The sequence below is a fragment of the Giraffa tippelskirchi genome, chromosome 2 (assembly GCF_054371585.1).
Source record: "Giraffa tippelskirchi isolate mGirTip1 chromosome 2, T2T-mGirTip1v1.2.pri, whole genome shotgun sequence".
Taxonomy (NCBI): Eukaryota; Metazoa; Chordata; class Mammalia; order Artiodactyla; family Giraffidae; genus Giraffa; species Giraffa tippelskirchi.
In genome coordinates, this window is record NC_137276.1 from 51,632,051 (window position 1) to 51,659,611 (window position 27,561).

Genomic DNA, 27,561 nt, shown 5'->3' on the forward strand with positions numbered 1-27,561 from the left:
CACTAAACAGGTTGTTTTGTATTCTTACCATTTTGATGCGTGTATTTCTATATATTCCTGCTTTTACAGATTTAAGTGGGCACCATTTAATACATTTCCATCTGAGATCTCATAGGACATCAGCATTAGTACTATCATTGTTACTTGTCACTGCCTGTGGGCTAACTTCTTGTTACCTTCAAACCATTTAATTTGCTGCTCTAAGGAACTGAAAGCCAAGGTCTAAAACTTTCTATACAGAGTAAGCTTTTAATAATAGGTGAAAGCAGGATTCTGTCACAGGTAAAAGTATTATGGGCTTAACATGGTTCCCTCAGCAGTGTGTGTTTTTGCTTTTTCTACTTGGTGAGGAGGGCTTACATCCCCAGGAAGCAGGTATGTCATTGTGCTGTGTCATACACATAAACTTTCTAACTGAAACCTCCTTATGCCACTCAGTGCAGTTTAAGGAACTGAGGTCAAGAGAGGTTAAACTGGTTTGCCTATGCTTGCACATTCAGAAGTCTGTTGAGTGGTGTATCTGTTGTGCAGAGCTAATTTCCAAACTCATAGCAAGTGAACAGTAGTGGGAGAAGTTATGTAACACAGTGTGTGTCAATTTTGTAATGGAACATTTAGTATTTATATGATTTGAATTAGTAACCTAGATGAAATCTGAAGTTTTCTAGCCATGGTAGCTTTGTTATTATAGAGAACTGCAAGGATGTGTTTGAGATGCATTTGTCTTAAAAATTGGTGCAATGCCCTTTCTCTGTGTCCCCAGGTCCTGGCATTGATGTGCCTGCCCCAGACATGAGCACAGGCGAGCGGGAGATGTCCTGGATTGCTGACACCTATGCTAGCACTATAGGGCACTATGTGAGTACTCACCAAAGCCCTGAAGGCTTCATTTGTTATCTATCAGAAGTAACTGTTCAAATGATGATGTATATAAGGGGAAAATTCATCGAGTTTTTCTCCTTTCCTTTAATCATGTCTTGTTTTATATATTATTTTACTTCCTGTCCATCTTACATCATGAGCTTCCCTGGTGGCTCAGTGGTAAAGAATCTGCCTGCCAATGCAGGAGATGCAGGTTCAATCCCTCAGTCAGGAAGATCCCTTGGAGAAGGAATTGGCAACCCATTCCAGTATTCTTCCCTGGGAAATCCCACTGATAGAGGAGCCTGGCAGGCTGCAGTCTATGGGGTTGCAAAAGAGTCAGATACAACTTAGTGACTAAACAACAATCTTATATCATAAATGTAGTGAACTTGGGTTGAGCTTTTACTCACATGCAGTCCTGTTCTCAGCATTGGGATGGGACCCTCAGAGATCACCTACCAGGGCAGGATTCATTACAAGACAGTAGATGGGAAATAAAGAAGCATTCAATTCGGGCTTTTCCCTCAAAGAAACTAAGGCACATTAAGCAGATAACGTATGGAGATAATGTAATAGCAGGGTGGGGAGTTTCTAAAAGCAAGCTTCCTGGAAGGAGGTATTTGGTCAGGGCTAGACCTTGAAAATGGATAGAATTCAAACGTGGAGATTTGGGGAATAGGCAGAGAAACTGTAGAGCTCAGATTGCCTGAAGATAAGGCACATTTAGAAAGGTAATAGGAGAATGAAGAAGTACTTGAAAGAATAAGAAAATACTCAAGTCCCGGTATTTTTGTTTTACTTGCTAGTCAGCGGGGAGCCTTTGATGCTGACCCTTCCTTAGGGGAAAGGGGTTGGCCGCAGTGTTAGGCTAGAGCAAAGAGACAGCCTCCACAGCGTCAGCATCCACCTTCACAGCCTGGGAGCCACAGGGCTAGGGAGAAACACCGGCTCAGAGATAGACTCAGCAGTACGGGGCTGCACATGTGGCACCAAGGCAAAGGACAAGGTTGAGTCAGAAAGAACCAGGAGGACTTGAGTCTCTGGACTGAGTGGAAGTAGTGCCATTTACACAGGACACAAGGACAATTAACTTTCTGTCCTTGAAAGGGTGGAACCTTGAAAGCCACTTAAGGAATAGAAAGTAACTGAAGAAAGACATTTGTTACCCAAAAACTGGATTCACCTTGATGGGTGTTAGGCCAAGACATGACCAAACTGAAGATTGGCTTGGTTTACTACTCAGAGCAAGTCAGAGAGCACTAGGGATCTTTCCCAAAGCAGTGTCTCCCAGAACAGCAAAAGCGGGACCCTTTTCAGCTACGGGTACATGCATATTCGTGAAGGGGCTTGGGTGGTTGGCAGAGTCCAAGCTTTAGTTGACTGAACTTACTAAGATCAGAAAAGGTCAACATCATCTTCCCTTAGGTTTCATTTGATCTGATGGTTGAGTGCTGAGACCTGTTCAAGTACAAGCATTGTGGACAGGCTTAGATAACGGAATGGCTTCTCTTTTGTGAGGAAGGCTTTGCCTGATTCTCTTCCAAGAACTTCATACCCTAACTGCTCACAATTTATTCTGAAAATATAGAGAGATCATTTACTACATGCAAGGCTTATAAAGTACAAGCAAAGTGGGAGGGGGGTTCAGGATGGGGGACACATGTTTACCCATGGCTGATTCATGTCAGTGTATGGCAAAAACCACTACAATATTGTAAAGTAATTAGCCTCCAATTAAATTAATTAATGTTTTTTTAAAAAATGGAGAATGAAAAAAATAATAAAGTACAAGCAAGGTGTTCAATACAGTTGGGGTAAGACTAGAAGGAAGCATTTTGATGCCATGAAAAGAGTGCTGGGAACCTAACCACGTCTCTGGAGTAGGATCAGAAAAGCCTCCTTGAGATGTAACCTTCTAGTCTACACTCTGAAAGAGGAGTACTTATCAACCAGGGGAAGTGGTGCTAGCCAAGGGTTAGAGGCAGAAGGAAGCACCTGGGTCCTTATGTGAAAAGAAGCGAACCTTAGAGGCTGAGGGAAGACTGGTAGCCAGAGTAGAGAGGGCATGAGAGAGGCCCGCAGAAGGGAGTCAGACCAGATTCCTACCTTGTAGGTGACAGCAAGGACTTTGGTCTTTGTCCTGAAAACAGAGGGAAGCCAGTGAAATGCTAAGTAAGCAGGTGTGTGCCACAGTAAGCTTCACCGTGTGTGCAGCAGAAAATGGGATTGCTGGGGAGAGAAGACTACACAGGAGCCCCAAGGCGCTATTGGCCTGCCATAGAACTGAGCAGAATGGACAGACTGAAGAGTGTTTGCGGGGTGGAGGGGGAAGCAGCTAGTTACAAAAGAATGAGAAGCACCAAGAGCTCTGCGTTGTGGACGTTGAGGGTGGTTCTGAGACAAGGCCAATTCAGCAACTAGGTTGGAATAGTGAGAATGGAGCCAGACTGCAGGGGGGCTGTTGAGAGGGAAGTAGGGCGTGAAGAGTAGCCTTCACTTAAGAAAAATGGCACTGGCCAGACAACTTGAAAGGTGCCTGTTTTCCAAAGAGAAAGATTTTTGTTGTTGTTTGGCATGTTGACTGGCTGTGGGCCACGGATTCATCTTTTAAGGGCCCTAGTGGAAAATCAGCCTTAGAAGAGGAGGAATATTCTTTCCTCTGAAAGAGAGGAAGGGGGCCACAGCATCTAGTGGAGGAATTTAGACTTATCTCATTTCCTGAGGTGATGTAGTATGTGTGTAGTTGGGAGCACAGGTAAACACCCTGGGTTCTAGAACTGGCTCCTTCACATACCAGCTCTGTGACCTGTGGCAAGTGCCTTAAGTTTTCTGTGTCTCGCTTTCCTCATCTAGAAAATGACAGTAGTACCTAGTTCACGAGATAGTCATTAGAATTAAGTGAGTCATAGTATAACGTGGCTCTTGGTAAGCACAAAAAATAAGTACAAATACTACACCAGGTAAATTCTGCAAATCCCCTAAAATAAAACAGGAGCAGTATGAGGCACTTCAAAGAATTTTGGTTTTGACTGCCATTCCCAAAAGGTTGCTTTTCTATGTTACCTTCTTATGTTAAATGAGCTCTGGGTATGGTCTTTTTAAGCAAAGCATTAGATTGAATAGGACAAAGCAGTGGGCAGTACATTGTTATTTCCTAGCTCATTCCCAAAGGTGACAAAAAAGAAAGTCTTGTGAGGCTTTGCCAGCTAAACCTTAGGCTAAACACTGGTAAAAGACTGTCCTTAAAGTAATAAGAAATCCAAAATCAGGGCCGGGCCTAAGATAAGAAGCCATAGTTTTTGTTACTTGTGTTCAGATGTGAGGGCACTGGAAAGCAAGCAAGTTCTCCACCCTGGCCCAGGCTTTCCAGAACAATTAGGTATGCGGGGCAGCTCACAGCCAACCGGCACAGTGCCTGACCTCAGAGAGGATTGCTGTCAGCTCCAACATTTGCATTTGCTCTGTTCAAAAGCATTTGGCACCTGGTTTGTAATTCTGTATTCATAAGCATTAACTATTCATGAAAGAAAACTGTGGGAAAACTACTAATTCCATAAATCACTTTACTAGACCGTTTTGGTTTTTTTACTTTATCCTCTTTGTTGGTAATGATACAGCTAACACAATCCTAAATTCTCTCCGTAAAAGTATTTAAAGTCATTTTTTAACTTATCAAGCTAGAACATTGGAGGGTAGGGGATATGGTGTGAAATAAGGCACTTTATCTTATTTCATACGGGTAGCAAATCGCCTCAGTTTATTAAATAGTACATACTTTAGCCACTGACGTAAAATGCTTCTTGTATTTTATACTGACTTCCTATATACATTAAGACTCTTGTTTTCTCATGTCCCACCCATCGATCTATCTATTGCACACTGTTCTGGTTGCTACAGTTTCAGTTCAGTTCAGTTCAGTCACTCAGTTGTGTCTGACTCTTTGTGACCCCATGGACTGCAGCACACAAGGCTTCACTGTCCATCACCAACTCCCAGAGCACACTCAGACTCATGTCCATCAGTCAGTGATGCCATCCAATCATCTCATCCTCTGTCATCCCGTTCACCTCCCACATTTAATCTTTCCCAGCATCAGGGCCTTTTCAAATGAGTCAGCTCTTCCCATCAGGTGGCCAGAGTATTGGAGTTTCAGCTTCAGCAGCAGTCCTTCCAATGAATATTCAGGACTGATTTCCTTTAGGATGGACCGGTTGGATCTCCTTGCAGTCCAAGGGACACTCGAGTCTTTTCCAACACCGCAGTTCAGAAGCATCACTTCTTCGGTGCTCAGCTTTCTTAATAGTCCAACTCTCACATCATACATGACTACTGGAAAAACCATAGCTTTGACTAGATAGACCTTTGTTGGCAAAGTAATATGTATGCTTTTTAATATGCTGCCTGGGTTGATCATAACTTTTCTTCCAAGGAGTAAACATCTTTTAATTTTATGGCTGCAGTCACCATCTGCAGTGATTTTGGAGCCCCCAAAAATAAAGTCTATCACTGTTTCCACTGTTTCCCCATCTATTTGCCATGAAGTGATGGGACTGGACGCCATGATCTTAGTTTTCTGAATGTTGAGCTTTAAGCCAACTTTTTCACTCTCCTCTTTCACTTTTATCAAGAGGCTCTTTAGTTCTTCTTCGCTTTCTGCCATAAGGGTTGTGTCATCTGCATATCGGAGGTTGTTGATATTTCTCCCAGCAATCTTGATTCCAGCTTGTGCTTCCTCCAGCCCAGCGTTTCTCATGATGTACTCTGCATAGAAGTTAAATAACCAGGGTGACAATATACAGCCTTGACATACTCCTTTCCCAATTTGGAACCAGTCCGTTGTTCCATGTCCAGTTCTAACTGTTGCTTCTTGACCTGCATACAGATTTCTCAGGAGGCAGGTCAGGTGGTCTGGTATTCCCATCTCTTTCAGAATTTTCCACAGTTTGTTGAGATCCACACAATCAAAGGCTTTGGCGTAGTCAATAAAGCAGAAATAGATGTTTTTCTGGAACTCGCTTGCTTTTTCGGTGATCCAGCGGATTTTGGCAATTTGATCTCTGGTTCCTTTGCCTTTTCTAAATCCGGCTTGAACATCTGGAAGTTCACAGTTCATGAGCATTACTTTTTTTTTTTTTTTTTGAGCATTACTTTACTAGCATATGAGATGAGTGCAATTGTGCAGTAGTTTGAGCATTCTTTGGCATTGCCTTTCTTTGGGATTGGAATGAAAACAGACCTTTTCCAGTCCTGTGGCCACTGCTGAGTTTTCCAAATTTGCTGGCATATTGAGTGCAGCACTTTCACAGCATCAGCTTTTAGGATTTGAAATAGCTCCACTGGAATTCCATCACCTCCACTAGCTTTGTTCATAGTGATGCTTCCTAAGGCCCACTTGACTTCGCATTCCAGGATGTCTGGCTCTAGGTGAGTGATCACACCATGGTGGTTATCTGGGTCATGAAGATCTTTTTTGTATATTTCTTCTGTGTATTCTTGCCACCTCTTCATAATATCTTTTGCTTCTGTTAGGTCCATAGCATTTCTGTCCTTTATTGTCCCTACTTTATGTTAAATTCCTGAAAACCGTGTTTCTCCCATCAGAAAGTACAATATACTTTATTATATATCTTCTAGGAACAAGAATCTGAAAAAGTGAGATCCATCTCTGTTGATGAAAGTATACCTTAAAGACATGCACACTTCTAATGAGTATAATTTTAAGTTTTGTGCCCTTTTTTTTTTTTTGCAGGATATTAATGCCCATGCCTGTGTTACTGGTAAGCCCATCAGTCAGGGTGGAATCCATGGACGGATCTCTGCTACTGGCCGGGGAGTTTTCCATGGGATTGAAAACTTCATCAATGAGGCTTCTTACATGAGTATTTTAGGAATGACACCAGGATTTGGAGATAAAACATTTGCGGTTCAGGTAAAAATGTTTGTTGCTCTCTTAAGGAATAACTGATATATAGGCAGTAAGTTTTTCAGTGGTTTTAGACTTGCAATTTTTAAAAATTCTATTGAAGTTTAGTTGACTTGCAGTTGCAGTGTTGTGTTAGTTTCTGTCATACAGCACAGTGATTCAGTTATACATATATGTAGATTCTTTCTCATATTCTTTTCCATTATGGTTTGTCACAGAATATTGAATATAGTTTCCTATGCTATACAGTATGACCTTGCTTTTTACCCGTCTCATATTCACATCTGCTAATCCCAGACTCCCAATCCATTCCTCCTTCCCCCTCTCCCCCTTGGCAACTACAAGTCTGTTCTCTATATCTGTGAGTAGAAATAATTATCTACTGTAGTCTTAGAGGGCTATTTTTTATGTGGGCGCATCCCTATGTAGCCTGCATGTGTTTAGTGTTGTTTCATGCCAGGGCCATTTTTAGTGTAGGTGCCTGCCGCCTCTTTCCTCAGTGTATGCTAACCGTTATCCCCTTGACAGGAAGTGTGACTGGTGTTGTGACCAAAGCCTGCACTGGATATTCAGCAAGGCCACCCCTTTGCTATGCACAGCCCAAGGGCTCAGCTCTGATTTCAGCCCCACTCTGTGCATGGGCAATCTGCTAGTGCCAGCTCCAAGAGCCCAGCAAGGGGGCAGCAGGGGTGTGTGTTCCGAGTGCCTGCAGAGAAAGAGAATGCTGTGGCAGCCCTGCCCCTCGCTTCAAATGCCACTTAACAGTGGCACATAAGGATGTGAGTTCCACATCCTTATACTCCTGTGTCTGTGGCAGGTCCAAGCTTCTTCATACACCCTCTGTTGCAGCCATACCACACTTCAGGCTGTCTCCATGCAGCCAACAGCAGTCCTCCCCCTAGGTCTGTCCTCTAAACTCCCGGATTTCACACTCACCCCCCACCTCTACTAGCAGACGTGCATTTCAGGCTGGGGGTGCAGGGTGGTGGCACAGACAGTCTCTGTCCAGGTCTCTTCTCTGACCTGCCTGCCACAGACCAGTTGTTGCTCTCTCTTCTGAGCCTCTGAAACACCTTTCCTGATCTCCCCCTCCTGTGAAGCAGCTTCCCGGGATACAGGAACCTCTCCCCTTTTGTAGCTCCCTTCCAGGTCTTCCCTGGTGGCTCTGACAGTAAAGAATCCACCTGTAGTGCAAGAGACCCAGGTTCGATCCCTGGGTCAGGGAGGATCCCCTGGAGAAGGGAATGGCTACCTACTGCAGTATTCTTGCCTGGAGAATTCCATGGACAGAGGAGCCTGACAGGCCACAGTCCATGGGGTCACAAAGAGTTGGACACAACTGAGTGATTAACACTTTTACACTTTCATTCCAGGGACACAGGTCCCATTCCACTTCCCTTTTTTTTTTTTCTTTAATCCTACCTGATTAATAGATCTTTAAAGATATATTAATAGAAAGATCTAAACTAATAGATCTTTCTTGTCCTTTCAGGCATTTGAAGTCTAGTGATTAGTAGGTATTCTGTGAAAATTGTTCCATTCGTAGATATATTTTTGATGTATTTCTGGGAAGAGGTGAGTTCCACATCCTTACATTCTCAGTTGGAGACTCTAGATTTGCAATTTTTAAAATTTGATCCTTTGGATCTCTTAAGGTTTAAAATGGACATTCGCAGAGTAATAAATACATCCTCTTAAACTATTATGTGTACACACAGTGATCCAGATTTCAGCTTTTGCTCAATGTTTGATTAGTTTGCTTAGAAGAATCAAAATTAAGTTGAATGCTACTTTAAAATAAGACTCCTATTCCTCCCAGTTAGTGACTTATCTTTTCATGACCTTAGGACATCTGGCCATCAGGAACTGAGGTCCTAGGTAGTTGCCATTTCTTTATAAGCCAGCAAGCTGCTTGTAACTGAATGTCTTCAGGACTCACTAGCACAAATTACAAAGGGTTGAGTTCTAAATTCCCAAACATAGAAATTTATTATTGAAGAGAGACATGGTTTCTTTTGTCCAAAGGATTTTGAGAATTACTTCTAAACTAATAGAATGTGTATTGGTCAGAATATGACTTAACTATCTGTGCTAGGACTTTGATATTTGTTTCATGTACAACTGTTCTTCACAGGGATTTGGTAATGTGGGCCTGCACTCTATGAGATATTTACATCGTTTTGGTGCTAAATGTGTTGCTGTTGGTGAGTCTGATGGCAGTATATGGAATCCAGATGGTATTGACCCAAAGGAACTAGAAGACTTCAAATTGGTATGTTATTCTAATATCTGAGGAGTTTGACCACCTGGATGTTATAAAGTTGAAATAAGCATTATTGAAATCTGTTTCCATTGCTTTTTTTAGATTAATTTTTATTGTGGTATAGTTGATTTACAATCTTGCATTAGTTTCTGCTGTACAGTGAAGTGAATCAGTTATACATATATCTACTTTTTGGGTTCTATCCCATGTAGGTCATTTACAGAGTATTGAGTAGAGTTCCCTGTGCCATACAGTAGGTTCTTACTGGTTATCTATTTTTATATGTAGTAGTCTGTCAGCCCCAATCTCTCAATTTATCCCTCCCCCTCTTTCCCCCTTGGTAACCATAAGTTTATTTTCTACATCTTTGACTCTATTTCTGTTTTGTAGATAGGTTCATTTATACCGCTTTTTTAGATTGCACATATAAGCAATATCGTATATTTGTCTTTCTCTGTCTGACTTTCTTCACTCAATAGGACAATCTCTAGGTCCATTCGTGTCACTGCCAATGGCATTGTTTCATGCTTTTTTTGTGTGTGGCTGAGTAATATTCCATTGTATATATGTACTATCTCGTCTCTATCCATTCCTCTGTCAGTGGACATTTAGGTTGCTTCTGTGCCCTGGCTACTTAACATGTATCTTTTTAAATTATAGTTTTCTCCAGATATATGCCCAGGAGTGGGATTGCTGAATCATACTGTAGTTCTATTTGTACTCTTTAAAGGCACCTACATACTATGCTTCATATTGGCTATGCCAATTTACATTCCCAACAACAGTGTAGGTGGGTTCCCTTTTCTCCACAACCTCTCCAGCATTTATTGTTTGTAGATTTCTTGGTGATGGCCATTCTGGCCAGTGTAAGGTGGTACGTCATTGTACAACTGTTTTGTTTTTAATATTTTATTTATTTATTGGCTGTGCTGTATTTTCATTGCTGTGCTTTAGTTGCAGTGAGAGGAGGCTACTCTGTAGTTGCCGTGCAAGGACTTCTCCTTGCAGTAGTTTCTCTTGTTGCAGAGCACAGGCTGTAGGGCACGAGAGCTTCAGCAGTTGCCGCTCTTGGGCTCTGGGGCACAGGCTCAGTAGTTGTAGTGCACAGACTTAGTTGCCCCAAGACATGTGGATTGTTCCCAGATCAGGGATCAAACTGGTGTCCCCTGCATCGCAAGGTGGATTCTTAACCACTGAACCACCAGGGAGGCCCTTCATTGTAGTTTTGATTTGCGTTTTTCTAATAATTAGTGATGCTAAGCATCTTTTCATGTGCCTCTTGGCCATCTGTATGTCTTCTTTGGAGAAATATCTATTTAGGTCTTCCACTGATTCTTTTGTTTGTTTTTTTAATGAGCTGCATGAGTATATTTTGGAGATTAATCCCTTGTTGGTCTCTTCATTTGCAAATATTTTCTCCCTTCTGTGTGTTGTCTTTCATTTTGTTTGCTTATGAGTCTTCATATCATAGGCACTGAACATAAACATTTAAACTCTGTTGCAGCCATTAATTCTGATTTTTAATCAACTATAGCAACATGGAACAATCCTGGGCTTCCCCAAAGCAAAGATCTATGAAGGGAGCATCTTGGAGGTTGACTGTGACATACTGATCCCTGCTGCCAGCGAGAAGCAGCTGACCAAGTCCAATGCACCAAGAGTCAAAGCCAAGGTGACATGATGATAGGTTCAACCTTACTAATGTGATTGAAGGTCATAGAAAAGCTCTAATAGGTTTCTTCTTTAAAAAAAAAAAAAGCTTTACTGGGATATAATTCACATATAGTTCCCCGGCATACAATTTAAAGTGGAATTTTTTGTCTCTCTCACAGCCCTCTCCCATGTACGCATATCTCTTAAGCTCAGCTGGAGGGGATTTCACAGTGTTACCGGCATTTCTCTCTGTTTCTAACTTTCTTGCAGATCATTGCTGAAGGTGCCAACGGACCGACAACTCCAGAAGCTGATAAGATTTTCCTAGAGAGGAACATCATGGTTATTCCAGTAAGTAAACTATGTTTGCCAGATTTTATATGTACTGAGTCATAATTGTTTTTTGCAAGGAACTGTGGGGAGAGGATTGTTAGTTTCCCAACCCTTAGTGAATTTTTCACCTTTATTTTGCTTTTAAGAAAATAAAATGGAAGTGTGGTTAATATAATAAGCCTATCCAAAAAAAAAAAAAGACAGTTCACTTGGACCTGAACATTTTCTTTCAACTTCAGGCTCTTGAGTATGTATTTAGACTTCCTAAATCCAGTTATATAAATGTAAAATGTGCTAGAAATACTACTGTAACTTGCAAATGTCCCTCCTTTTACTCAGAAAGCTAATATGAATAACATGTGCTTAAGTTTTTCAGTGGTTAAGCATGGGGTCTGTAGCAAAAGGTCATTAGAAGTTAGTATTGACTTGTGATGCATTTTGAAGAACTCCTTTTGCTGCAAGCACTTTAAAAATTTCAGCTAAACTGAATTTCTTAAGTACAAAATTTCTGCCACTGTCTAAGATATGTATGGGAAGTTTGAAATTTAATCTGCTTTCATATTGAGCTCTTATGTGCACTGTAAGCTTTTATTAAAACCATCATCTCATTTTTTTGTTTATAGGATCTCTACTTGAATGCTGGAGGAGTGACAGTATCTTACTTTGAGTGGCTGAAGAATCTAAATCATGTCAGCTATGGTCGTTTGACCTTCAAATATGAAAGGGATTCTAACTACCACTTGCTCAGTGAGTTCTGATTATCATATTCTCTAAGAGTAATCTTTTGGACTATCTAAAAGGTTGGGGAAAGCTTGTGTTTAATAAAAGGACTAACTTCCTTTTTATTCCCCCCAAAATTCCAAGATAATTCTGATATGCATCTGGGTTTTAAAAAGTAGTTGCAGGTTTTTCTATTAAATGGTTGTTTTGGTGATATAGAATTCTGTTATTTTTCTGTTGACCAATCATGATACAGTGGTATTAAGTGAGTAATAGTTACATAATCACAATACTAAAAGATGTTTTTTTCTTTTAGTTTTTTAAATTTTTTTTTTAACTGGAGGATAATTGCTTTACAATATTGTGTTGGTCTCTGCCATACATCAACATGAATCAGCCATAGGTATACATAAGACCCCTCCCTCTTGAACCTCCCTCCCTCCCTTGTTTAATCTCAGAATAGGAAACCATTCTGTCTCATGAGTCTTAGACCAAAAATATACAATTTCTTTAAAGGTATTCAATATATGAACTCTCTAGAATGTATTTATATTCCAGTGTTTATTCTGCAAGTGTTCCCAGAACATAATCTCTAAGTTAGTAGTATATAAAGAGTATCATTTTAAACCCTGTTGATACTCATCCATTTCTATCTCAGGTTGCTTTTGGTAAAGACCTGTCTAGTGTCAAGAATTTTTTGCATCTTCTGATAAGAATGCTGTTTGTCTTTGACTAGAGTAGGCTCCAGAGTTAACACTAGTATTTTCCTCAAGCTAAAATAAGACGAAGACCTCCAGCTGAGCTTTACTGAGCCCGCTGAGAATCTGGGTGAAGTTTTCCATCAATTTCCGTTCCTTTTTCTTTTTAAAAGAGCCAAGGAAAAACCCTGGTAATGGGTGTTATGGAAACAGATCAGTGACCTAAATTCACACTTACATAGGAATTTGGCAAAGTGCTTTATTCCTTTTAGCTCAGTTTTAAATGAGTAACTCTTTTATGTCATTAGCATTGAAGGTTTCTAAAACTATTCAGTTTAGGATTGTGAATATAGTTTGGGACTACTTTGGGTTGTATTTCCTTTGTTTTTTCCTACTAGCAAAATTTTATCTTAATTTCTTGGCTTTTTATAGTGTCTGTTCAAGAGAGTTTGGAAAGGAAATTTGGAAAACATGGTGGAACTATTCCCATTGTACCCACAGCAGAGTTCCAAGACAGGATATCGGTGAGTGTGCTTGTGGCAGTATTTTCCATACACGGCCTGCTCTCTTCTTTAGATTAGGCTAGGTAGATTAAATGGGTCTAAGGGGTGGTAATCAACATGACAACTATATGACTTCCCTTTTTATTATGTTCTAAAAATGGAGTATCTTAGTGTGAAATAATTCATGTTTCTACCGCTTTTAATACTTTTACAATATAGATGACTCAACAAGTGATTCTAACACGATTGTGAAGAATTATTGTGTATTTTGACTCTTAAGGTTTAGAGAAATAGAACTGAAAAGTAAACATTAGATTGACTTATATAAAAATTGAAATTGCTATATGGACACATTAAGAAAACAGATGAGAAAGATAATTAGCTTTCAATAGAATATATTAATACACATCATAAAGAGAATCTCTTTACCAGTAAGTGGCAGACACCATGAAAAAAATCACAGGAAATAGGCTTAGAAGAAATGTTTAACCTCATTGTTGAAGAAATACAAATTAAAATAAGGATCCTTTAACATATTAAACTAGCATAAACAATGGATCTTATACTCACCATGTCTGTGGTGAAGCAGTTGTACCTTTGTTCTGATGACAGTGCAAAAATGTTATTATAGTGTTCCTGCTCTTTGACACTATAATAACATCCCTTCTGGGAATTAATCCTACAAAAACAGTTCTAAAGGAGACGAATGATTCTGTGCATCATGTCACTGGAACTGTGTGTGCAGTCATTTTCAAAACTAGGTTTGATTTAACAATCTGGTGGTGAGAGAGGGCCGGAAAATGGCTAAGTTATATATCTTATGAAATAGTCCATCATAGAAAATAATTTTGAGACTGCTACAACATGGGGAAATGTTAAGGGCTTTGTTGTGAACGAGAAAATATGTTTCTTCCACTCTGGATACTAACTGTTCTCTTCAAAGAACTTTCCTCTTTTCCACAACTATGTATCCCTTAGTTTTGGTCCCTCCTTCTGGAATACCCAGACCCACTCCCTGCTTGAGTATCATCACATCTCTTCCCTGAAAGTTCCCTCTGTGTGCCAGCATTTCATCTCTCCTTCCATCACAGGGAAGTTAACATGCGATCCCAGGTCCTGCCGCTGCAGCAGCTCTAAGATGGGCTTCTTGCTCCTCCCCATGGTCGCCCCATGTCCCAGCACATGGCCTGCCACATAGCAGCCAGTGTATCAGTCTTGCAACTTCAAATGCTTTCAGTGCTTCCAATTTTAGATGTTAAGGCTGTTTCTCATCTCTTATTGACTTATTTATTACAGGAGTTTTGTAATAAGTTTTAGCTGGAAAACGAGTTTTTCCCCCCAGCTCCCTTCCAGCCATGGGAGGGAGTCTCCCCCTCTCCAGCCATGATCCGGCCCTGCCAGGACCTATATCACTGACCTGATCATCTTTTCACTGTCCCTCATTACCCCTATCTTCACTTAAATTCCATTCACCATCATTACAGTCACTCCCTGGTCTTGTTTTACTTCATCACACCCTCTTGTTAACACCAGAACCTGATGAAATTCCGTGCTCTGCCTCCTCCATTCCTTCCCTGTCTCAGGAGGCCCCACTGACTCTTAATTCTAACTTCAAGTAGGCTCTCAGTTCCCCAGCAATTAAGTTACTTTCCCCTCTTCCACTCATCTTCTCATTTTCCTGGTAATTATATCATATTTTCTCCTTTTTTTTCTCCCCTGCACTCCAGTTCATGACCTGGTATCTGTTCACAGAAAAGTGAAGCATCAGGGAACTTGTACATCTACCCAGCTTCTGGCATCTGTACCCTGTTATTGTTATAGAGGAACTCTTCATGCTTCCATCTCAGCCTGCATCTTATTCTGGGCAACTAGATGACCTGTTTTCAATTTCTCAAAGGTTTTCAATTTCCAGCAAACCTTTGCCTCTTTTGCATCATAAGTTTTCCCTCTTCAGTCATTCCTATCAATGTAACAAATGCTGTCTTAAGAAAATATAAATCTTTCAATCACACTTGCCCTTCCAGGTCTTGTCACTTTTATTTCCTGTATAGCAAGGGCCTCCAACCCCTGGGTACTATCTGTGGCCTATTAGGAACCAGCTGCACAGCAGGAAGTGAGCAGCGAGCAAATAAGTGAAGCTTCATCTGTAGTTATAGCCACTCCCCATTGCTGGCATTACCACCTGAGCTCCGCCTCCTATCAGATCAGCGATGGCATTATATTCTCATAGGAACACAAACCCTACTGTGAACTGCACATGCCTCACAAGCATTTAGTGCCTGATGATCTGAGGTGGAGCTGAAGCAGTGATGCTAGCACTATGGAGCAGCTGCAGATACAGACCATCAATATCTGACTGCACAGAGACCATAATAAATCAGTTGCTTGCAGCTCATATCAGAACCCTGTCAGTGAGTGGGAAATGAGTTGTATATTTCATTATATATCACAATGTAATAATAATAGAAATAAAGTGCACAATAAATGTAATGTACTTGAATCATCCCCAAACCATCCTCCCTCCCCAGTCCATGGAGAAATTGTCTTCCACAAAACCCGTCTCCGGTACCAAAAAAAGTTGGGGACCACTGCTAATACAGCATACCTCCTTAAGAGTTGTATATACTCTGTTCTCAGTTCTTCTATATTCATACTTCCCATTCTGCCCAGCACTCCACCAAAACTGTTCTTGTCCAGGTAACCAGTTTGGCAACATTGCCAAACTGTCATTTGCCATATTGTCGTTTTTCAGTTCTCATCTTACTTCACTGGTTACAGGTAATTACTCCCCGTTGGAAATATGTCTTAGCTTCCAGGATACCACATCCTCCTGGATTTCTTCCTGTTTCACTCACCAGTCCTTCTGCTGACCCCTGTCATCCCTCTACCTTGTTAACGTTGGAAGGCCTCAGTCCCTGAGCCACTTCTCAGTCTGAATTCAAAATTTTGGTGATCTTAGCAGCGTGGTTTTTAAGTGTGTATGCTGTTTCCTCTAACTAGAATCTAAACTATGAGAAGAAAGAATTTTCACTGTTTTGTTTTCTGCTGTGTCTCAAGTAACTAGAAGAGTTCCTAGCACATAGTAGGTACACAGTATTTGAATGAATGAGTGAGTGAAAGGAATAGCAGGATTCCACTTGTAAAGCAAGTGTTTCCTAATTTGGTAGAGTAAGTTTGGAATAAAGTTTAACCCATGTTTCTGAAGTGATACAAATGTTATACAAATGTACCTTCCTGAGTGAACAAATATTAATTGGATAAAGTTCAGCACAGATAAGTAGTTGGTGAGCTACTTTTTTAAGTTTCTATCTGGCACATTAATATGTGTTTGACAGCTCTATATGTCATATTAGGAGTAGTTATAGTAATACCCAGCTCTAAAAAATTAAGATATTTTAAATTAAGTATATCTTGCCTGAAAGAAAGCAATTCTATCTCGCTGTATATTGACTTAAGAATCCTTTGTGCTCTGACAGGTGAAGCATGTCTTTGTATGGTTTTGGTTAAACTATTCTTTTTCCTAACAGGGTGCCTCTGAGAAAGACATTGTGCACTCTGGTTTAGCTTACACCATGGAGCGTTCTGCCAGGGTACGTATACAGATACTGTTTGTGTTTCTGCTGGTTACATGAAGTGCAGCTCAACCGTGTTGCCTCAGCTGCCAGATTGTGTGTGCAGTGACAGAAAATATCAGTCTGTTTAAATGTTCCAGAACGTGTGCTTTTTCATTCTTAAATGATGAGCGTTGTTTCTAGGGTCCTCAATATGTTTTCCAGACTTTGAAATAAATAATGCCAAGTTAGGAGGAGTGATGTTTAGCTTAGTCACCCAAACTGGATTGCAGCTCAGTGCACATTACTCTGTTATAGCTACAGGAAGCTACCTTACTGCATCGAATTTGGTATATGTGAAAGTTTTCTTGACACCTTGATCATTATTTCAAAGCCTTTCGAGCACAGTTTGAGTCCAGTTTTCTTAATTTCTTCTCAACTTCAGATTCTATCCACTTGGCGTTAAGTTGAAATAGCAGAGCAGATATTAATCATGGTGTTAATTTTTTGAGATAACTAGCATACCATAAATTCACCCTTTTAAAATATATAACAAAACAGCCTTTAAGTATGTTCACAAAGCTATGTAGCCATCACCACTAACCCCAGAACATTTCCATCACCCCATCCTTAGTTCATTTAAATTATTAGTATATACCATACTTGCTTCAGATTACTGGATGTCTAAGGGGCCTAGAGATAGCTCACATCTTAAATTTTGATGAGTAGAGTAGCACGTTGTTGCCTAAACAATAGTTTGTATTAATTGCAGAGAATTAATCCTTCCCGACTAGAAACTGTTTTACTGCCTAAGTAGTTTCTCTTTGGCTATACAAATCCAGTCCTAAAGTGGTACCCCGGTAACTTGTACCAGGTCATATGTGCCTTGTGTTCATAGACTGGCTGCTTGAGTCAGGGTGATAATCACTGCGTTTTCTCCTTCATTTCAGCAAATCATGCGCACAGCCATGAAGTACAACCTGGGATTGGACCTGAGAACGGCTGCCTATGTCAACGCCATCGAGAAAGTCTTCAGGGTATACAATGAAGCTGGTGTGACCTTCACATAGACCAGACTGTGGCTGACTTCTTCACTACCCTTTTCACCTCTTCATCTGCAGACCTATCACAGGTTTACATGTAACCACAGAAATCTCTCTCTCATGACTTAGATAATGGACACCATTTGCAACAAGTCAATCCGAATCAGCCCCTTAAGAAAAAAATAAGGTTAGGGGATCATATATAAGCTAATAAGTGATTGTAGAAATTAGCTATTCCAGAGAGTCATTTGGGCATTTTGCCTTTAAATAAAGTTTTTTCCGTCTGCCTGTGCTGCCTTTCTCCATGGCTGCTTCCCAGCACAGTCAGCTGTGGCCCTAGGAAAGCACCTGTTGTCCCAGACCAGTCAATCACTTGCCACTTCAGCTCTGAACAAGTCTATCAGGTGCTTTGACACATGTAAGAAACAGGTATATGGCATTTTAAGGAGGTAGCATGGTTCTCAAGTGAGTTATTGGTATTTAACATCAGCAAAATAACTCGATTTTACAGGTTACAAACAACAACAACAACAAAAAACTGTTTCTCTTTATGTATTTTATTCTTTTAGAAAAAGTACATGCTGCTGTAAGAAAATTGCCTTTAATCATTTAACAAGCCTAACCTTGATTCAAGCAGTGAATGCCTATAGACATAATAAATGAAAAAAGCTAGTATTTTTATAACATAAAACAGTATCATTTATAGCTTGTCAATTGCATACTGTCATCTAGCAAAAATAAAAAGCCTAGTAGAGAATTAAGTTATCTTCATACCTGCAAATGATGGAGGCTATTTTTGTTAAGGCTGTTGGAATTTACTAACCACAATTATGATACATAGTCCAAAGAATGTAGTAACCTCCTTATCATGTTAATTAATTGTTCTCTTTTGAAGATCTGTTGCATTGACTAATTGAACAATAATTCAAGTAGAGTGTCCCAGAAAAAACCACTTGGGCTCCCTCTTTGGAGTCTGGCTGGCAGCCCTGAGCATTGCCAATGGCCCCAACTTGCCCTGACTTTGTGTCCTCATTTGGAGGCCTCATCTTTGCACACGGCTTCATTCCCAGTGGGCTGGAAACAACCTGGGGTTGTGTTTTGTTCGGGAGTTACTTGGCCAGGGCCTTTGAACAGTAGTATCCCAATGAAGTACTAGATATTATTTATGTAAGAATGAGCTTTTCTTTTTTTTTTTTTAACAATAATATCCTTTTAGAAATTTCTAACTACTTTGTAACTGCATGACTTAACCTGGTGACAAAACAGTTATTAAAAAGACTACCTTTTCCAAAGCTTATGTTTCTTTTCTGTGTTTTTGTATTTGACATGTTTGCCTCTTTCAGTGGATGATAAAACTATAATTGGGTTTCTGAAATTTTTGAAACAAACACACATAACGTATCTTTGGATTATACTGAGCAGCCCAAATTTGATTCTTTTGTGTTTTATTCTAGGAAACAATATCAATGGCTGTTCTCAGGGAAGAGGTTCTAGTGCTTAAAACTGATGTACCAACATAATTTATATACCTTTTTTTATATATAAGTACTTTTTAACAAAGGGAGGTTTTGTTGACTATGGTTTTGTTTTTAATAATTTAGTCACAGGATATAACAAGACAGAATACTAATAATCATAGTATTCATATGATTCATAGTAATCATATTATCCATAATCAACAGAACTGGATTCTAGACCTGATTCCACCAGCTTATATACCTAGCAAGTCTGGAACATAACTTTCAGCTGAACTTTGTGTCTGTTTTGTACTGAGTCTGTCTCTCCATGGTTCTGAGCATCTGGTCAGGGAGTAGATAAGCCCATGGCACTGTGGTCATGGCAAGCCCTTCCCAAGCACAGTGATGTCTATTTGCATTCTAGATGGAACATTAAAATGGGGGTGGGGGGTGGGGGGCAGGGAGAGATGTGAAAACAAGTTCCAGAATATTTAGAACAATACCAGGTGGGTGAGTAGAGTTCAGGTCATGTGAAAGTGGGATGATAAATCTTAGTGTGGTCTTTGGCTAACGTATTGAGAGTATTTATATAGTCATACTGCGTCTCCTGCATTGCAGGCAGATTGTTTACCGCTGAGCCACCAGGGAAGCCCTAACACCTATGAGGTTAGTATTATCCTTATACCAAAGCCAGGCAAAGACATCACAAGAAGATTACACACCAATATCCCACATATAGATGTGTGTGTGTGTGTGTACACCTGGGCTTCCCAGGTGGCTCAGTGCTATGCAGTGAAAATCAACTGGGAATCAACTGCCATGCAGGAGACACAGGTTCTATCCCTGGGTCAGGAAGATCCCCTGCAGAAGAAAACGAAAACCCACTCTAGTATTATCACCAGGAAAATCCCATGGACAGAGAAACCTGGTGGGCTACAGTCCATGGGGTGCAAAAAAATCAGACACAGCATGGTGACCAAACGGTATATGGGAGATACATATGTAAACGATATTCAATATCCTGTAATAACGAGTCATTTAAAAGTCTACAAATAATAAATGTTGGAGAGTATGTGGAGAAAAGGAAACCATCTTACACTGTTAGTGGGATTATAAATTGGTGTAGACATTATAGAAAACAGTGTGGAAGTTACTCAAAAAAACTAGAGGTTACCGTATGGTCCAGAAATTTGGCTCTCGAGCATGTATCCAGACAAATCTCTAATTCAAAATGATACATGGATCCCTATGTTCATAGCAGCATAACAGAATAGCCAGGACATGAAAACAACCTCAATGTCCATTGACAGATGAATGGATAAAGAAGATGTATATATAATGGAACATTACTCAGCCATACAGAAGAATGAAATAATGCCATTTGTAGCAACATGGATGAACCTTGAAATTACCATAGTAAGTGAAGTAAATCAGGAGAAGACAAATACCATATGATATCACTTATATGTAGAATCTAAATTATCTACCAAACAAGAAGACTCAGAGAACAGATTTGTGGTTGCCAAGGGAGAGGGAAGTAGGGGAGGGAAGGACTGGGCGTTTTGGATTAGCATATGTGATTGAGTATATAGGATGGATAAACAGGCCCTACTGTATAACATACATTCATTATCCTGTAATAAACCATAATGAAAAAGTATATATATAACTGAATCACTTGGCTGTACACCAGAAACTTAACACAGTACTATAAGTCAACTATACTTCAATTAAAAAAAATAACCCCTTAGTAACAAAGACACAAAAGTATTCAGAAACCATATCCAATAGCACATAAGTATACACATCATACACATATCATGACCATGTAGGATTTATCCCAGGAATGCGAGGATGGATCAACATAAGAAATCAATCTGAAATCTTTTTTATGAATGAAGATGGCACCAAAGGTGGAGAAAGAAGCTGCTGCCCCTCTCAAAACCAAAGCTACAGTAAAGCCTTTGAAGCCAACAAAGCAGTGTTCAAAGGCATCCACAGCCACACACACAAAAAAAGATCCAGACATCACACACATTCTGACAGCCCAAAACACTGTGACTCAGGAGGCAGCCCACATAGCCTTAGAAGAGCACCCGTAAGAGAAACAGGTTTGACTGCTATGCCATCATCAAGCTCCCCCTCACCACTGAGGCAGCCACGAAAGAAACAGGCAACACACTGGTATTCATTGTGGGATGTCAAGGCCAACAAGCGCTAGATTAAACATGCTGTGAAAAAGCTCTACGATGTTGACATGGCTAAGATCAACACCCTGATCAGGCCTGATGAAGGCATATTTAACTGGCTCCTAACTACAATACTTTAGATATTGCCAACAAAACTGGGATCATCTAAAATGAGTCCAACTGGCTAATTCTAAATATAAAAGTTTTCACTACATAAAAAAGAAGAAATCAAGCTAATAAACCCCATTAACTGAACAAAGGGGAGAGGGGACACATAATCTCATTTGCTGTGGAAAAAGCACTTGACAAAATTTCAGACCATTTCTAAGCATAAACAACATTTATGAAAAACCCACAGCTAATATTATACTCACCGGAGAAAAATAGAAAGCTTTCCCTGAAGAACAAGGTTCTTGCTTTCACCCTGTTATTCTACATTATACTGGAAGTCCTAGCCAGAGCAATTAGGCCAAAAAAGAAAAAGAAAAAGCCATCTGAATTGGAAAAGAAGAGAAGTGTTTACAGATGACACGATTCTATATATAGAAAATCCCATAGAACATACATACACACACACACACACACACACACACACACACACATTCTGCTGGAACTAAAAAACGAACTAAGCAAAGTTGCAGGGCACAAGACCAACATTCAAAAATCAGTTTTCCTATGCATCAGGCAAAAAGCAATCTGTAAAGGAAATTAAGAAAACAATTTCACTTATAATAGCATCAGATGAATAAAATATCTGGGAGGAAATAAATTTAACCAAGGAGGTGAAAGCCTTAAAAAGCTACAGACCAATGGAATAGAATTGAGAGTCCAGAAACCTCTATGGTCAATTGATGTTTTTTTTAACATTCAGTTCAGTTCAGTTCAGTCGCTCAGTCGTGTCCGACTCTGCAACCCCATGAATTGCAGCACGCCAAGCCTCTCTGTTCATCAACAACTCCTGGAGTCTACCCAAACCCATGTTCATCGAGTCGGTGATGCCATCCAACCATCTCATCCTCTGTCGTCCCCTTCTCCTCCTGCCCCCAATCCTACCCAGCATTAGGGTCTTTTCCAATGAGTCAGCCCTTCGCATGAGGTGGCCAAAGTATTGGAGTTTCAGCTTCAACATCAGACCTTCCAATGAACACCCAGGATTGATCTCTTTTAGGATGGATTGATTGGATCTCCTTGCAGTCCAAGGGACTCGCAAGAATCTTCTCCAACACCACAGCTCAAAAGCATCAACTCTGTGGCGCTCAGCTTTCTTCACCGTCCAACTCTCACATCCATACATGACCACTGGAAAAACCATAGCCTTGACTAGACGGACTTTTGTTGGCAAAGTAATGTCTCTGCTTTTAAATATGCTATCTAGGTTGGCCACAACCTTCCTTCGAAGGAGTAAGCATCTCTTAATTTCATGGCTGCAGTCACCATCAGCAGTGATTCTGGAGCCCAAAAAAATAAAGTCTGACACTGTTTCCACTGTTTCCCCATCTATTTCCCATGGAGTAATGGGACCAGATGCCATGATCTTAGTTTTCTGAACGTTGAGCTTTAAGCCAACTTTTTCACTCTCCTCCTTCACCTTCATCAAGAGGCTCCTTAGTTCTTCTTCACTCTCTGCCATAAGGGTGGTGTCATCCGCATATCTGAGGTTATTGATATTTCTCCCGGCAATCTTGATTCCAGCTTGTGTTTCTTCCAGCCCAGCGTTTCTCATGATGTACTCTGCATATAAGTTAAATAACCAGGGTGACAATATACAGCCTTGACGTACTCCTTTTCCTATTTGGAACCAGTCTGTTGTTCCATGTCCAGTTCTAACTGTTGCTTCCTGACCTGCATACAGGTTTCTCAAGAGGCAGGTCAGATGGTCTGGTATTCCCATCTCTTTCAGAATTTTCCACAGTTTATTGTGATCCACACAGTCAAAGGCTTTGGCATAGTCAATAAAGCAGAAATAGATGTTTTTCTGGAACTCTCTTGCTTTTTCGATGATTCAGCGGATATTGGCAATTTGATCTCTGGTTCCTCTGCCTTTTCTAAAACCAGCTTGAACATCTGGAAGTTCACGGTTCACGTATTGCTGAAGCCTGGCTTGGAGAATTTTGAGCATTACTTTACTAGCATGTGAGATGAGTGCAATTGTGCGGTAGTTTGAGCATTCTTTGGCATTGCCTTTCTTTGGGATTGGAATGAAAACTGACCTTTTCCAGTCCTGTGGCCACTGCTGAGTTTTCCAAATTTGCTGGCATATCCAGTGCAGCACTTTCACAGCATCACCTTTGAGGATCTGAAATAGCTCAACTGGAATTCCATCACCTCCACTAGCTTTGTTCGTAGTGATGCTTTCCAAGGCCCACTTGACTTTTTAACATTAGTGCCATCATTTGTATTAGTTTCCCAAGGCTGCCTTAAAGTACCACAAATTGGATGGCTTAAAACCACAGAACTTTTGGGACTTCCCTGGTGGTCCAGTGGTTAAGAATCCATCTTCCAAAGTGAGGGACGTGGGTTTGATCCTTGGTTGGAGACTAAGCCTGGGTCACATCTACTGAGCCATGTGCCGCAGCTAGCAAAGCCTGCATGCCACAACGAAAGATCACACATACTTTAACGAAGATCCCATGTACCACAGCAACTAAGACCCAACACAGCCAAAAATAAATAGCTAAACATTTTTTAAAAAACACATGGAACTTTATTTATTGTCTTGTAGTTTGGGTTGCAATAAGTTGAGGTGTCAGCAGGACCATGCTTTCCCTGAAGCCCAAAGGGAAGAACTTCTTACCTTTTTCTAGCTTTTAGTGGTGGCCATCAAGTCGTGGCATTCTTTGGCTTGCAGCTATATCACTCCAATCTCTGCTTCTGTTGTCACATGGCCATCATTCCTCTGTGTGTGTCTTCTTATAGGGACACCAGTTATACTGGACTAAGTGTCCACCTTACTCCAGTATGACCTCATCTTAACTAGTTACATCTGCAATGACTGTTTCCAAATAAGGTTACATTCTCAGATACTGGGGGTTAGGACTCAGACATATCTTTTGCAGGGGAACTCAATTCAACACATAACACCATCCAATGAAAAAAGAATAGACTCTTCAACAAAAGGCATTAGGACAATTGTATATCTATGTGCAAAGGAACAAAGTATGATTTCTTCCTCACTTCATATATAAAAATTAACTCAAAATGGATCAAAGACCTAAGTATAAGACATAAAACTGTAAAGCTATAAGAAGAAACCATATTGATAAAACTTTATGGCCTTGAATTTGGTAATAATTCTCATTTTTTATTTAATTTCATTCTATTTCATTCCTTTTTTATAATTTCTAACTATTTGTATTCTCTATTTGATATGATCTCATACCTTCCTTTAGTTCTTTAGATCTGATTTCTTTTAGCTCTTCAAACATGTTTAAAATAGTTGAAGTCTTTGTCTAGTAAGTCCATTTTCTGGGAATCTTTAGGCACCATTTCCATCCCCCACACACACTTTAAATCGATCATAATTTCTTTCCTAGCATATCTTTGTTTTGTTTTTGCTGAAAACTAGACATGTTAAATAATATAAAGTGGGAACTCTGGAAATCAGATTTCACACTCCTCCCCCCAGACTCGCTGTTGTTGAGTGTTTAGTGACCTTTCTGAACTAACAGTCAGTTTTCTTTGTTGTATGTAGCCACTGAAATTTCTCCTCAGTTAGCTAAGTGGTCAGCTAATGACTGGACAGAGATTTCTTCGAGGACCTAGGATCAGTAGGTCTCCTATCTTTGCCAAGACTCTGTGCATGCTGGGCCTCAACCTTCAACAATACCTGGGCCAGGTAGTTTACATGTTGGCCTTGGTTCTCACGTCCTGCTTGCACAAATCCTCAGGGTTAAAGATGAGAACTGAACCTCAGGGCTTCCCAGGTCTTTACTGAACTTGCACACACATGTGCATGGCCTCACACATGTGCGTGGCCTACATTGCCAGCAGTATGTTGGGAATCTTCAAAGTATGCTGGGAATTTTCAAAGCCCTGAAAGGACATTTTAGCCCCCAGTTTTTCCTTTTAAACTGATTTTTTTTTTTTTAATTTGCTTAAACTGTTATTTACCACCTCATACTGCATCCAAGGGAGCCTCTAAGCCTTCTCACTCACCAGAGTGTTTCTTTCTTTCTACCAATAAGAGGCTCTCTTCTTTTATTGTTTTTCTTGTGTTTTACTATAGGGCCACCTATAGGGTCCCAGTGGTGACTTACTGACAAAAATAGTGGTTTTGTTTTGCATCTTCTTTCTTCTGTTGTTCCTTGTTGAACACTTTAAAAGCAACATCTACCAATTAAAAAGGGTTCATTCCAAATATCTAATCTTTGCAACTTTCTCACAATATCTGAGGCACTTTGCCCCCACCCCTACAAAAAACGTCAAATTTGCCATTCTAATGTTTTCGGGGGCCTTGGGATCTGCATTAGTGTGACATCTCCAAACCTGACTAGTCCTTTCTAAAAATTCAGAGAGGTCTTCATTTGTTTTGCTGAATTTCTTGAAACTCTTTTTGCTTTGGTTCTCCTTTATAAAGTTTTGCCAAGATCCATTCATTTTCTAATATGGGCATTCTTCCTTCAATGGGGTCCCAATTTGGTTCAGCTGAGGGTACTGCCAGGTGGGCTTTGGGTGTAGAGGATCCTCCCTATTAAGGAAGGTTGCAATCTCTCCAATGAAATAAGCCTGAGAAAGCCAGTGGGCTGATTATTTGCACTTAGGTTCCCTATGAAATTAGGCTTCCCTGGTGACTCAGACAGTAAAGCGTCTGCCTGCAATGCCAGAGACCTAGGTTCGATCCCTGGTTTGGGAAGATCCCCTGGAGAAGGAAATGGCAACCCTACTCCATTACTCTTGCCTGGAAAATGCCATGGACAGAGGAGCCTGGTAGGCCACAGGCCATAAGGTCGCAGAGAGTCGGACATGACTGAGCAACTTCATTTTCACTTTCCCTATGAGGTAATGGGGAAGGGAAACTGTCTTCCCCTGGGATTGGCTTCTGGCCAAACTGAGTGCCCTGTCAGATCTTACATGATACCAGACCAAGTACTTGTGCCCCAAAACCTAACAGGATTTTCTAATTGACCCCTATTAGGAAGGGGAAGTCCTAAGTGCCAGAAATTGGGGCTGGATAGGAATGATAGGCGCTAGAGGGTTGGATATAATTGGCATAATGGCTAGAATGGCTGGGACAGCTAGCTCAGCCAGAGGAGTTAAGGTTTGAAGCAACATATACTCACTTTCATTTCCTTCATTTTCCATGATGTAATAGCACAAATGCTTGCACACAAAGGATTTCATCCCTCTTCCCCACTTCTTCACAAAATAGCTACAGAGTCATTCAAACGTCATTGTACAGATGAAGTAAGAGATGAAGGTTCAAACCCTGGGTCGGGAAAATCCCCTGGATGAGGGTATGGCAACCGACTCCAGTATTCTTGCCTAGAGAAACCCATGGACAGAGAAGTCTGGTGGGCTACAGTTCACGGGGTCACAAAGAATCAGACACAACTGAAGCAACTTAGTACACACTCATGCACGCACCAGAATTTTAGGAGTTCCATATAATTTCTAGAACACGTATGTTAATCATCTTTACACATGATGTACATGTGTTTTTTTTCCCCAGCATTACCATGCTTATTTATTAAGCGGTTCTGAGAAAAAAACTGTTCAACGAACCGCTGTGGACATCATTTACATATGATACACTGCAAGAATTTTTATCACCCCTTATTTGACAATGCTTCCCACATAATTTAACATACCAAATAAGCCTAATTAGTTTGATATTCTTCTGAGACGGAGAGAAAACAAATAATTTGAGATGTTACAACCCCCAGGAAAACCTCTAAGTTAACTAGCTTCAAATGAACTTCATTTAGAATTTGATCTTTGGGAAGTTTATCAAAAGTATCAGAAGTTTTAAGCAGTGATAAAAGATCTCAAAAAAAGAAAAGATCTCAGTAGCAAATACAGATCACTTAAAGAAACAATTACCAAAAGCATTTTAATATTTTAAGAAAACTTTGTCCTCTTAGAGAACCAAATTCAGGTTTTGCACCACTTTACCTTTAAACTCTTTCTTTTTTTTTTTAAACTCTGCTTTCTTAAATTCAATCTTAGCTAATCCCGATCACACACAAAAAACTTTCAGTGTTCTGCCTCCAAAAACCCTACACAATTTTCTATATGCATATTAATCTGTCCCTCACTTTTTCCATTCAGAACAAGCTCTAGAACAAAATCACATTTTTCCCTTTAACAAAATACATTTTCATGCCTCATACCTTCTTTGCTAAAAACACACACCCTACATCTAGCA

The 27,561-nt window shown here is 40.3% G+C and overlaps 1 protein-coding gene across 1 annotated transcript in view; it reads left to right on the top strand.

Moving 5' to 3' along the window:
* Positions 1-18,843, top strand: part of GLUD1 (glutamate dehydrogenase 1) — a 36,692-nt gene extending 17,849 nt beyond the window's left edge. Inside the window, exons 5-13 of the mRNA XM_081562761.1 lie at positions 764-858; positions 6,614-6,793; positions 8,922-9,059; positions 10,585-10,722; positions 10,974-11,054; positions 11,660-11,783; positions 12,887-12,978; positions 16,485-16,547; positions 17,459-18,843. Of these exons, the coding sequence (XP_081418887.1) occupies positions 764-858; positions 6,614-6,793; positions 8,922-9,059; positions 10,585-10,722; positions 10,974-11,054; positions 11,660-11,783; positions 12,887-12,978; positions 16,485-16,547; positions 17,459-17,578 (1,031 nt within the window). The 3' untranslated portion in view covers positions 17,579-18,843. The remainder of the gene's footprint in view (positions 1-763; positions 859-6,613; positions 6,794-8,921; positions 9,060-10,584; positions 10,723-10,973; positions 11,055-11,659; positions 11,784-12,886; positions 12,979-16,484; positions 16,548-17,458) is intronic.
* The last annotated feature ends 8,718 nt before the right edge of the window (positions 18,844-27,561 follow it).